This window comes from Podarcis gaigeae (genome assembly GCF_964106915.1).
Source record: "Podarcis gaigeae genome assembly, chromosome: 10".
Taxonomy (NCBI): domain Eukaryota; kingdom Metazoa; phylum Chordata; class Lepidosauria; order Squamata; family Lacertidae; genus Podarcis; species Podarcis gaigeae.
In genome coordinates, this window is record NC_139686.1 from 42168866 (window position 1) to 42182502 (window position 13637).

The window sequence follows — 13637 nt, forward strand, 5'->3', positions numbered from 1 at the left end:
ATATTATAATACGTATCATTATAATAAATAGTGAAACTGCACTTTTTTTTCTTTTTAAATAGCATGACGTTTCCCATTATTAAAGTGAAAAATATATAATGCGAGCCTTTGTGGTGCAAAGGTTATAACAGATTGTACCTATGAGAACTAAGCTCTGTCATAGCTTTCAGTTAACAGTTTTCTAGCTGTTAAGGGGATCTAAGCTGTGTCCATATGTAGAGTTATATGGATTTCACATACAGCGTGAGCGATTGAGAGTGAGATGTATGAAAGGTATCCAAAGCAGAATATCTTACTGCAGAATGTTGGCACTGTCTTGCTTCTATACTGGAAAAACAGGCAGGAGGGAAAGGAGTCTAATAGGATGTGTGTGACCTTCTGTGTGAGCTCAGAGGATGAGGATTCCCATCAGGTCAGGGAGGGATATATTAGTGGTTTGTGTTCTGTTAATGGGCCAGAACATTTGGTATCTAGTAATGAAAAGCATGAGATCCAAAAGAATATGAATAGAAAGATGGTGGGCCCTTCTTTTACATACACGCATACTCTCTCTCTCTTTGCCGTTTTGGGAGACAGTAATTGTCTGAAAAGCAGGATAAAAATATAGTAAATTAATATATTTTTATTGTATAGCTTAAATCTAACAGTTGCCAGATTTATATGATACAAATAGTTGGATCCAAGTCATTTCTGCTTTGTTAGTCATTGAGATTAAATAGTTTGAAATCTTAAGAATTTTCTTGATCATCTGATATAAGAAAAGTATTTTATTGGTTTAATCCCCCCCCCCCACTGTACAAGCTTTAAGATTTCTTGCTATATTTCATTTTATGAATTCAGGCAAAATGATGGCTTAAAAAACAACCTTGGATCTCAGCTGTAGAATATCTGGTTTTGTTTTTTTTAATGACTCATCAAAGCAAGGGGAAATTGACTAGGAAGGGTTTTTTAAATAAAAAATGTTGTGTAAAGTTAGACATTTCGAATGGAAAGCAGGCAAAACTGACCACCTAAGTAATTTGCATGATGAGCAAATGAAGCATTCAAATGCTTGCAAAATTTTGAATGAATTTTTAAGCTTAAATTCTGTTTCAGTTGTTTCCATTAAAAGAGTTAGCCTGTGGTTTCTAAAGATAACATTTTTATATTTATTGAGTATAGATGTTGAAAACATGTCAAACTATTTAATGAAAAAGTGACCCCCTTTCTCTGGAGTTGTTAATTATGTTAAAAAGCAAAGTCATCAATAAACACTTTACACTTTTTTGATACTTGTTACTCTGTGCTAAATTCTGGAAATTGCTGACGGAAGTTCTGACTCCTGTATTAGAAATTATTTTGGCAAGGGTCTGTTTGGTGGTATTGCTTAAATGATATGAGTTAGTGCCTGCCTTCTAAAATGTACCCTAATACTGCATTCAGAAGCAGTGCTTTTTCTTTCAGAGCCATTTATGTGAGTCCTTGCTGGCAAATGCTATTTAATCCACAATAAAAAGTACTGAAAATAAATGGGTTTCCATTTAATGGAAATTCCTTCTCTGATTCTCAGTAGTACTCTTAATTTTCTTGAGTGAATTTTAGAAGTATACTCATAATTGTTCTGTGTGCAATAAAATAGAACTTGAATGATTAGGCAGCAAAGGAATTTCTTTAATAACTCCTCCATTCTGATGTACTTTGTCATGACAGTTGTCTGGTGCCTGCAAAACAATGAAGAGTAACAGCTTGTCTCGGGGCATGCTGACTGAAATATGACATGTTATTGATGGAGGAATGGTAGCAGCTTGGATTGAATTCATAAACATCTCTTAGCTTGGTTACAAAGTTCAACAGCCTCTGGCATCTCTCCTTGTTCAATGTGTGCACATGGCACTTGATCTTTGTGGGTCTTGCATGCTGCTAATCTGAGTGTGAAGGGAAAAGACTTTCTGCATCGTTCTTATTCCCGCCATCCTTCTGAATGAAAATAATCATTATACAGAGCATCTAACTCATGAAGGCAGAAGGTCCACAGCGACGTAGGTTTTCTTCATGTGCTGGAGTTTCGCTGCCTCCACGGTCTGATGGTCGGAAACTTGTCCGGAATGCTTCATTCGGAGGATACAATGCACTTTCACCAGTCTTCCGAGGTTTGTTTTGTCTCACTTTTTAATGTTCTCATGAAAATATTTATTGTAAAAGCTTCTACAAATACTACTTTTTTTTTTTAAAAAAAGCAATTTTCTAAGCTGAAAAAGCACCTGGATTCACGTTGAATAAAATAAAATGAGATTTGGAAAGAATGATTCATGGTTGGCATGTGATCTCGGGCAGCGCTTTCTTTAAGTTCAGCATTAAGAACGAAGTGCTTCATTGTAGATTTCGTGTGATTGTACATGATGATGATGATGGTATTATATAATGAGAATGATACTTGACTGAATATGGGTGGTGTCTTTCTTACCTGCAATTTAAGAGAATTTTCAACATACTGGAATCTACAACCAAATGATTTTCAAGTAAACGGAACATGGCTTCTAATTAGGTGCAGGTCCTTTTGAAATCTGGAGTAGACAACATAGCAGGACTTTTGACTGTTAGAAGTAATCTTAAAATGTAAAATTTGAGGCCATGTTAATCAGTGTTGTGTCCTTTAATCCTTACATTCCTTCATAATGTAAATAATAACTTGGAAATACTCATAATGTTGTATATCTAGTTTGCATTGGTTCTAATGGACTTGATCAGTCTTGAAAATGCACAATTGCAAGGTTACTGTAAATGTGTGAGTTAGTACTACTGTAAAAATTGATTTATTTAAGACAATTGCAACCTTCAAGCTAATTGCATTTTAATGTACCTATTAGTTGTCTACCTCTTCTTTTGTGGTTAGTAGTTTCAACACAAACATGCTGTGAATCCCCTGGAAACTAGAAATAATGCTCCCTCTTTTCATGTTTTTTTGTGTAAGTAATAAACGTTTATACAACAAAACAAAGGACAAGCAGATTTGCTGTACTTGTATAACTGCAGCTTCAATCACTTATTGCAGAGTTCTGAATGTAACCACAACATTGCATGTTTCCTTTTCATAGTTTGGTTTTCAGGATATCTGAACCAAGCTAGTAAGTTGCATAACAACTCTTATAAGGAAGTTATGTTTACTGTTGTTATTTTTACTGAGTTTTTGCCATATCTTACTAAAAGTCCAGTTTGACATTTAGAGTGGTTTAATACTCACAGATGACAAAGTGAGATGTATGTGTGCTAGATCTCAAATGCAAGACAGTGTAGTTAACTTAGGTACTGCAACCTTACCTTAATTATAGCCTTTTAGATGAATTATCTGGGCGAGGGAAACGCAGTATCTGTTATTATGAATTTCATGCTGTTGAATATGTCAGTGGTTGGCATTTGATTCACATTCCTTCTTTCTTTTTTAAAACCAGTTTATGTGCGTGTAACTTGCTCACTGACTTTGTATGAAGAGTAGAGCACCCTAGACATTAATTGTGGTGTCATGAGCCCCATTCTCTAGACATATCGCAAGGTACATGAATGCTTGGAGCAGTAAGATGTTGCGCACTGGCCCTTGCCCATACAAATGTCCAAAGAAAGGCTGTGCATGTAGAAGTTGCTGCCAAATCTCCGTTAATCCCAAATTGTTCTAGGGAATTTCCCAAGCTCCTGGTAAGTTTACCAGGAAGATAACATTTGCAGCTAATACTTTCTTGAGGAATTTCTGATTAAGATAAGTGAATTCACTTGCCGCTTTGTGGTTACTCTGATCTGCCTTTATTAACACAAGGAGTAGAAATGGCTTGTTAGCACTACTCTCCTTACTTGGCTTTGCACAAGCTCTGCTTCATTCTGTTTTATGATCCATTGATTAGTTCACATCCCTGGATGTGTGTGGTGGTATGGTGTGAATATGATAATGCCTAATCCTAGCGGCTTACTCCATCATGAATTTATTATTAGATTCCACTTCCATCTTATTTTTCTGATGCCTGATGAGAAGGCTTTGCATTGTTGGAACATTGTTGGAACTGCTGTAACCTGGGGCTGGGCTGGCAAGCCAGTGCTCCCGTGGACTGAAACTCTCTGTGCTTATCTATGTTGTGCTACGTGCTACTAGTACTGTAGTTGGATATTTTCATATAACGGAGTAATTGAGGTACCTCTGAATGCCTGGAAGGTAAAATACAAATGTATTAAATTGGGACAGGGTTGATAACTACCATTCATGCTTGGAACTTTGTAGGTTGGGAACATAACCACTTTTGGACCCTAGGTCTCACACAACATGGCTTTAATATTAAACAACAACAAAAATCCTAGTTGTAAAGGAATTACAAAAACATTTGGTGAACAAATGGTGACATATACACCATGTCCCTAGGTATATTTGGTCAGAGAGAGGTTTAATAGCTTTGACTTATTTAGGATTTCAACCTTAAAGGCATATGGGATACACTGATTTTTTGAAACCATTTCAATTTCTCTTCAAGGTTTTGACAGAGGGAAGGATGATGCCTCACAAAGTAAAGATGATTCTACACAATCAATGTCAAAAAGCAAGGTGAGCACCTTAACCTTCAGACAGCATAGTTCAGTTTGATGCATCTAAGTGAGCTTGGATACGTAGTTGCAATTAATTTAATCTTTTCCCTACCTATCTCATTTGTGGCTTATTTTAAATAGTAAGGTGAATTATGTTTATGTGTAATCTTTGGTTATAGCACAAAAGCAAGCACTAATATTTGTTTTTAAAGCCAGTTTGTGAAAAAAAGTGAGGGCTGCTCAGGAGATGCAGTGGGCCTTTGGTGAATTCTATTAGCTACTTGGTTAAGTATGAGGTATATTATTTTAGATGAACTAGCCATAGCTGGCAATAGGCATTGGAGCAGCCAGTGACAAGGTAGAATCCACAAGTAAACCTGCAACTTATGTGCATTTCACTTGTGCACATTCAGCTTTACATGCATGTCAATTAAAAAATAGAAAGGGGGCGGGGTTCTGGGGAAAATGACTTTGGGAATCCTCTCTGCCGTTGAATCCAATGAATTTTGACTATACATGATTTTGGTTTTAGGCACAATCCCCAGAACATAGCCCCCAGGTAAGTTGCGGGTTCTACTGTACTACATGCTATATGTTTTATGGTGAGTGCAACTCACACTTGAACAAGATACAAACTACCAAGCCATAGAACTCTTCTCAGGGTTCAGGCTTGGTTTTTGGCTCCCATCCAGACCACCCACTCGTCTCCACCCCAGGCACAACTTCAGCTTCTGAACAGCTTCATCTGCTTCTGTTGCAAAAGATATAGAGCAGAGTGCCTTGATGATGACTCATCCAAAATCCTTTGATGATGGCACCCAATGACTTCACTTAGGTGTTAAACAGCATGGAAGACAGAATTGATCCCCACAATATAATTGCCATGGGAACAAACAGAAATCTCCAAGAGCGGTTCTCTAAACTTGGTCCGTCAAATAGGGACAGAACCACAGTAATACACTGCCTCCAACTTCTGTTTAATGGAGCCAGTCCATGAGGATACCATGGTCAATGATATGAAAACCATTGAGAGCTTAAGGGCAATCAACAAGGTTGGAGTTCCTCTCCTCATACAAATAAAAAGCCAAAGTGATCAAAGCTTTCACTGTGCCAAATCCAGGTTAAGAAAGTATGTACTTTCGTATGTGTACATGTGACTGAGCTTGGTGGATTAGAGCTTTTGTCTCATTTTTTTGAGATTGGTGGGTGTTTATGTGTGTGCTCTCTCTCTTTCCCTCCCCCCCCTTTCTCTGTCTCTGAAAACTTAGTAAAATAGTGGGGGTTTTTTTGGGGGGGGGATAGCCTTAAATTTAGCCAGAAGATTTGGCTGGTTCCTGGGCATCTCAGTATTAAACAATTTGTGTCAATAAAACGTGTTTTGCTATACAGGGTAATAAATGCCTTGTAACTCATCCAAAGTTTATTTTTAGTCAGTACAAGATGCTGAGACGTTCCTAATGATTTAACTTGGTTACATTATCAACCAATGTTGAGTGATGATAGACTGCTAGAATAGCTCTGCAACTATCGCTTCTCGGCCTTTTGGCTAAGATCAAGTGTAGTAGAATAGCTCTGCAACTGTGCAGGGTTCATCTGTCATTCTCAACCAGCCCCCCCCCCCCAAGCTATTGGGTGGCACATGCAGAGAAACCATTTTTAGAACTTTCAAGGCAGGATAAATAAAAGCCATGTGATGCTACAGCAGCATGTTTAATAAAGAAATATTTTCAGTGGTAAAGGCACCTAAGTAAGGTGAAGTTATGGATCTCTAGAATTAGAGTGTTTTGGGGAAAGCAGGCTGTAATAATGTATTTGAATAACACCGATTCAGGGAGCAGATCTTAGTCTGGAGAAATTCCATGTTTTCCTTAAGGGGCCAGGGGGTAAGTAAGTGCGTAGGTGGCATTGGACAAGAAAAGCTATTTGTGTTTGCATATGTAAAGCTCAGTGGACAATGTCAAGTTTTTGACTCCTTTCTTCAAACTGGGTTACTGTTAAATGATATGACAGAAGAAGCCAACGTTTTGAAGTACCACACGAAGGATTCATTTACAAGCTCTTTCTATGCCTTCATTAAATGAAGCGACATAAAGGGAGCAAGCAGCAATCTGAAAAACTTGTGGCTTCTACGTTTCGCTTGAAGTTTGACTGAACAGCAACTGCTCTAATCCTTCATTAATTATTTCCTTGTGTTATGTATATTTTCAGTCCGAATCAAAGCTTTATAATGGCTCTGAGAAGGACATCACTGCCTCCTCCCCCAGCTCCTCTACTACCAAGCTCACAAAGAAGGAATCTCTTAAGGTGAGTTGCTTTCCAGAATAGAAAACCTACCATCTCCAGCCTTTTGGCTATAGAATATGACACCTCTCAGTGGCCTCAGAAGATAAATGTGAGATACACAATAACTTTAAAGAAATGCTAGAACGTTCCAAGTTGTGCTGCTGTATCTTCAACCAATGTTGTAATTTTCTCCAGAATTCACTGTGTTTTTCTAGCCTGAACATAGCCCTCTAGTTCGAGAGTGTGGGAGAGGACGCAAAAGAAGCTAAATTACTTTTTGCCCTCTGCAGATCTGGTTCTGAGTTTATAAGCCTGTTTATGGGCTCACTTTCATGCAGGTATTATTCAGCCTTACTAACTCCCACCTGTGGTCTAAAATGGTGTAGCCCGGACATGACTTCACCACCTTTGTAAAAACTAGGCTACAGATAAAGTGTATATGGGTTACTGGTTGCTGCTGCTAGGGATGCACAGAAGCTGTCCACCACTTTGAACGTGGCATGACTTGTTTCTGCTGGAAATATTAAATGTGTTACCAGCCCATTACTCCTTTGCTGAGTGAAAAGCGTTCCATGGGTTCCACCCCACTGCCTCTCATATTATTTTATTTATTTATTATATAACATATTTATATCTTGCCAAGTTGAAATTCAAGGCGGCTTACAACATTTAAAAACACCAGTCATAGAATAAAGAATAATAAAAGCAAACTACTTTAAAAAAATATTTAAAATGCATCACTATATATCTAAAACCAGCAATTAAAATTTGAACTGGCAGCAGCAGCCTAGTCATCAGCATCGTCTGCACCTTAGTTTCCAAATGCATAAAGCCTTTACTGCAAAAGTAAATTGTTGCTTCCTTGCCTGTACAGAAGCAGGAGCCAAGCCAAGCCAAACTGATCATATCAGGAAGAAGAAACTTTGTTTCCTGATTCTCTGTCCACAGCACTGCTGAGGACCACAGATTCCAATAAGCAAGCAAATAAGATCCACGAGGCTCTTGCTAGGCAGAGGAGAGACTCAGATATCGTGCTTAGCCTGATAATATGCTGGGTGTCTATTCTGCCATGTGGATCTTATGAGGGGGAAAGAAACATTGTTTGCTTATCAGATCAGCCAAGAAGCTGGGTCTCTATTCTGCCTAGCAAGAGGTGAGGTGTGTGCCTTAAACCAACCTGCATAACAAAAGCAAGAGCAAAGCCTCGTGGATATTTGCTGATCAGAATCTCCCTGCCTTGGCAGGGAATCTTATTGCTACGGTGGGTCTGTCTTGCGCCTTACAGATTGTGCAGGCAGAAAGCAGCTTTTACTTCAAAGTAAAGCCTTTTACTCTGCAACGCCAGCTGGGAGGCGGCATGGGCTTATGCCTTGCAGATTGGGCAGGCAAAAAACCTGGCCATTTACTTTGCAGTAAAGTGTTGCTTCCTGCCAGCAAGCTGGGCAGTGCATTCTCAATATATTACAGAGTAAAAAAAATATGAAACATTTATTGCGGTCCGGAGTTCATAGCAGTAAGAGACAAAATGTCAATATATCATAACCCACCCCTACTTCAAGTCTCCAGGTGTTGCTGAACTCCCATCATCCCTGAATATTGGCTATGCTGGCTGGGGCTGTTGGGGGCTGTAGAGTTAATATCTGAAGGGTCTCAGGTTCCCCATTCATGCTTTATATGAAATTCCTTTGAAGGCAGTATTATGTAATGCCACTTCTTCTGATAGATAAACAGCTGTCCTAAAACTGTTTCGTTTTCTTCATACTACTATGGATTGAACTAAGCATGTTGCAGTTTGTTTTGACCTTTGCATTTATAGCTCCACGACTTCCATTTTCTTAAATTTCTTACCCTCTGAATTTATTCTTTGTTCATTATTTACAGGTTCAAAAGAAAAATTACAGGGAAGAGAAGAAAAGAGCCACAAAAGAACTACTTAGCACAATCACAGACCCATCAGTCATTGTTATGGCTGACTGGCTGAAGGTCAGGAATTATGTGTAATATTGAGTGAAAGTTGTAGCTGTTGTTTATTTGTCAGAATGTAAAAGAATTCAGATCCTAGTTGGTTGCTGATTGATGTTTACCACTAGGAAAAGCTCCATTAATTATATCCCAGAGGCTCAGTACTTGATGCATAGGGAACCAACGGGGACACCTTGCCACTGCTTTACAGTGGTTGCCATGGCTACATCTGTCTGCAGTGACTAATTGAATTGGTGATCACTTTATGTTAAATACAATGTGAATTATGAGTGATTACTCTGGAAACAGGAAACTGTTACTTTAAAACAGATTCCTTCTTGCAGACTCACCAAGCCACATTTCATACATGATAGCATAAAGCTCTGGGAGTTTCAAATGTGTGAATTTCAATGATGATATGAATAGCTCCAGGAAGAGGATGTAAATGTAGCACGGATATCAAATAATCTAAGCTGCTTAATGTCAGTGTGTTTCTTGCACGTCACAGGAGAATTAAATTACTTCTGCTGATCAATAAAATATTCCACCTGAACTCTTGTTGTTTGTACCTTGTTTTCCTGTATTGGCTAAAGTGTAAGGGCTGTTAGCATACTACTTTTTTTCATAGATTGATTACATTTGTATCCTGCTCTTCTCAAAGGCAATGTTTTATCCTCACAAACCCATGAAAGTTAAATTAGGTTGAGAGAGTGTGATTTGTACAAGGCTACAAAGTGATCTTCGTTTCTGATTAGGGATTTGAACTTGCATTTCATATTTCAAGTACATTCCCTAACCAGTAGGCTCTGCTGGTGTCAGTTGAGACATATTCTGCAGGCATGGGAATCATCCCAAGTTTCTGTATTTATTTACATATGTAAAATAACTTCTGACATAACAAATTAGTTTTCATTTTAAAGGAATACTGTCTGCATGGTGCAGTTGATATCCTTTGGTAATTTGATTTACTAGTTACGCTCAATTAACAGTATACAGTACAAACATTAAGATGTGTTGTGCCTATAAGTATTTGTGTGAAATTTGAATAGCTCTTCTTCATTTTTGCAATTCTGAACTGGTTGTGTATATTGTAAGAAGGGTCTTGCTGCTTGGCCAGGAGGGATTGGGACTGAAATGTACTTAAAATGTACTTAAAATTAAAAGTCTCTTTTTTCTGTTAAGATTCGAGGTACACTGAAAAGCTGGACCAAACTTTGGTGTGTGTTGAAACCTGGAGTACTGCTTATTTACAAAACTCCTAAAAATGGCCAGTGGGTGGGAACAGTACTTCTGAACGCTTGTGAACTCATTGAGCGGCCTTCAAAAAAGGATGGATTTTGTTTCAAACTTTTCCATCCTTTGGAGCAATCCATCTGGGCTGTTAAGGTAAGTGAATATGTATTCTTAATGCAGGTAGTGTTGAATAGAACATTACACCAATGACACATTAAACCTATCTGCATTGTTAAATATTAATGATCACAGTGTGCTTTCAGTTGTCAGCTCAGCTATCCCTTTGCTAAATTTGCTTGATTTTCTGACATACCAAAGCCCTGAGCAGTGTGGTTGCATTGGAGAAGTATTGGTCTTCTGCATAATCCTGTGTGGTCTTTATTGTGAAAGCAGCCACTAATCATAATCTTTGCCCATATAAAATGTGCACAGTAATGCTGTGTAACAGCTCCTGAATCCCTAATGATACCTATTTTATTATCTTGTAGGCATTAGGATAATATATTTTCATTCTCTTGGGCCTTTTAATGATTTGTGCTTTAAAACCGTATTGAGAAGTTTCTCTTTTAAAACATCAAAAATTGCCACATTTTTACTTTGCCGTTTTAAGTTCCTATTTTAGCATGTGTATTGTGAGATTTATGTTTGTTACTTTTTATTGGTCTTATGTATATTTGTATTGTTTTGATTAATATTACATTGTAAACTTACTGGGATTACTAAGAGATTATATAAGAGGGGGTGGATCCAACAGGAGGATAGAAGATTGTACCTGGAGAGGACAGAGTGCCTTCATACCCCATCTAGAGTTCACTTAAAAATGGGTTAGCAGCAGAAATCAGCCCTGGATATTAGGAACAAAGGCATCACCTGAATTACATGTACCTCCATTCCCAAGACAGGCAAAAAGGGCGCAGTCCATTTGTGGATGGATCTCTTGTGAGAAGGCATAATTACACTTGTGAGGTTTGGTTCTCTTGATACACCAGGCAGTATAACGTCTATGCCTTTTGGCTCTGCTACTGAATATTCTGGATGCTAACCAGTAAACCCAACCAAAATGTTTGGGTGGTTGGATGGGGCAGCTCCCTTATGAGGAAAGGTTGTGACTTCTTCACACAGCGTATCGTTAACTATGGAACTCGCTTCTACAGGAGGAAGTGATGGTCATCAATTTAGATGGTTTTTAATGAAGATTTAATTAATTAATTGAGGAGAAGGCTGTCAACAGCTACTGGCCATGATGGCTGTGTTCCACCTCCACTGCCAGACGCAGCAATTATTGGGAGTTGCAGGTGGGGCAAGCTCAGGTCCTGCTTGTGTGCTCTCCACAGGCAGCTGGATTACCACTTTGAGAACAGGATACTGGATTAGACGGCCATTGGCCTGATCTATCAGACTCTTCTTATGTACTAAGTTGTAGTGTCCTCTGTCACACATTTGGGAGTCCATGAGCTTCAAATGAGGATCATTCCAACTCTCCAGACCGAAATGTGTGACGTTTTTCTTGTAGCTGAGCTACCTTCCAATTTCTCAACAGTGATTGAAGAAAGGAAGCGTACAGATGGTGTTGGCTGTGCCTTTCTTCTTCGCCAGCTGCATGTTCTACTTAAATGTATTCTTGCTGTCATTTCTTTCTTGCTTCCCACCCCAACATGAATGAGTAATCAGAATTTTTAATGCCACCAATATTTTGGCCTCTACGGTGTTTTTTTCTTTAAAAAATTATAATACAGGAGTGAGTGGGAGAAGCACCTGGAAATTTTAGTTCTAAAGACCTTTTAAGAGGAGGGGGATCCAAAATAGGGGGTATTTTTAAAATTAATCTGAAGAGCAGATTCCAGTGAAGTATGACCATTGGTCACATAGAGTTATTTGCAATAGCAATTGCTGATTGACAGAGAATCCTGGATATTTCATTAAAATTGTGCCTTCAAATTAATCTAAAACTCTTGCATCTATATTGTTTGTATTTTAAGGGTCCTAAAGGTGAAGCTGTTGGATCCATAACACAACCACTACCCAGCAGCTACTTGATCATCCGAGCAGCTTCAGAATCAGATGGTAAATAAAAGCACATTCTGTCAATAACATTTTCTGTGAAGGGCAGCATAGTAAATCCTAATGTGATCAAACAGTTTCAGGAAATATTCTTTTACCAGCAACACCATGTGTAGCTCAGATGTGTTTTTCCCCCAGATTTCTTTTTCTCAAAATATTCACAGTAGGATAAATGTGGATTAAAAAATACGAAAACCAGAGCTTGCAACCAGTGCAATATAGGTACAGCTTCCCTTCAGAAGACTTCAACCTTATAAGACTTATAAGGCACAGCTGGTCGAATGTACATGACTCATTGATTCTGTGCCTATATATTCAGACTCGCACCTGTGCAGTGAGACTTCCTCTTGCCCGCCTCTGCTCCATAGGCTTTTTTTTTGGAGTGAGGGGAACCTTGACAACAGATGGGAGAAGGGATGTGCAGAAAGAGAAGAGGGAGAGGAACTCCTTGTGCTAACAGGGGAAGACTTTTTTGGATACAGACCGAAGTTCAGTGCCTTTCCCCCTGCCCAGTATATCAGAAGCTACTAGTGTTGCAGTCCCAAGCATACGTGAATAAAAACATGAAGTAAATGAGACTTAACCAAAAATATAGTTGGAATCTGGCTGTAGGATATGTTGAAAGAGCACAGATAATCATTTCTGGTCTTAAGAGGTCAGATACAAAATCCTAGTTCTGTGCTTTAAAGGTACATCCATATGAAATGCAGATCTAGCATACTACTCAAATGGTGAACTCAGTAACGTGGGGTATTATACTAACAAAAAATATTTATTTTTAGGTAGGTGTTGGATGGATGCATTGGAGCTGGCTTTGAAGTGTTCAGGTTTGCTCAAGCGCACAATGATTAGAGAAGGTAAAGAGCATGAAGTGACCTTAACAGATGGTGCACACGTGTCTTTCTATGGTCTGCTACGTGCAAACAACGTGCATAGTAGTGAAAGCTTCCCGTAAGTTGTTCAGATTTATAACCTTTATTGTGGTGGGGGTCATGAAGCCTGTTCCAAGGTTAAATTCTTACTGTCGTGTAAATAGTTTTCCAATGTTTTCTTTTATCGGTTACTTTTTTCACTCTTGGCAAAACTGCTGCTTGCTATACTTACTGAAAATATCACTAGAATTTTTAAATAAGCACACAAGAGGCACATGGTATGAAAATAATGGTATCTAAAAGTAACTTTTTAGTTTCTTTATATATTCACATGTTAACTTGTTGAGTACAGATATGCTTAAGGATGCAATTGTGTTCTTATATGTGCTAGTTTATGGTTGTGGAAGGACATAAGATGGAGGGAAGAGACGTTTTCATCCTTCCCTTTTTCTTTTACACCATCCACCTCATAGTCTTCTCAAAGGCTGGTGAAGACCTATCCTAGAGGGCAGTGTTCGAAACTCCCGTTGTTCTGGGCACATTTTGTGACGGGGAAGTTCATTAATGCTCAAGCAGTTTCTGAGCTCTGGGTGCAGTACTGCACCTAAGATTTTGGATTAACACTGCAGAGTGAAAAGAAAGGAGGACCCTTTTCTGCCTCCCCACTTCCAGCTACCCTCTGAA

The 13637-nt window shown here is 38.6% G+C and overlaps 1 protein-coding gene across 31 annotated transcripts in view; it reads left to right on the plus strand.

Moving 5' to 3' along the window:
* The window catches only part of OSBPL8 (oxysterol binding protein like 8), a 67884-nt gene that overhangs the window by 36029 nt on the left and 18218 nt on the right, over nt 1-13637 (plus strand). For 6 of the 31 annotated variants that reach the window (XM_083699133.1, XM_083699131.1, XM_083699140.1 and 3 more), the window contains 7 exons: nt 1982-2129; nt 4491-4561; nt 6751-6846; nt 8707-8808; nt 9970-10173; nt 12000-12084; nt 12864-13032. In XM_083699133.1, the coding sequence (XP_083555259.1) occupies nt 1994-2129; nt 4491-4561; nt 6751-6846; nt 8707-8808; nt 9970-10173; nt 12000-12084; nt 12864-13032 (863 nt within the window). In that variant the 5' untranslated portion in view covers nt 1982-1993. Of the gene's footprint in view, nt 1-310; nt 413-1689; nt 2130-4490; nt 4562-5074; nt 5102-6162; nt 6426-6750; nt 6847-8706; nt 8809-9969; nt 10174-11999; nt 12085-12863; nt 13033-13637 lie in introns of those variants that run through there. The other 25 variants (XM_083699149.1, XM_083699150.1, XM_083699147.1 and 22 more) reach the window with 8 other exon arrangements.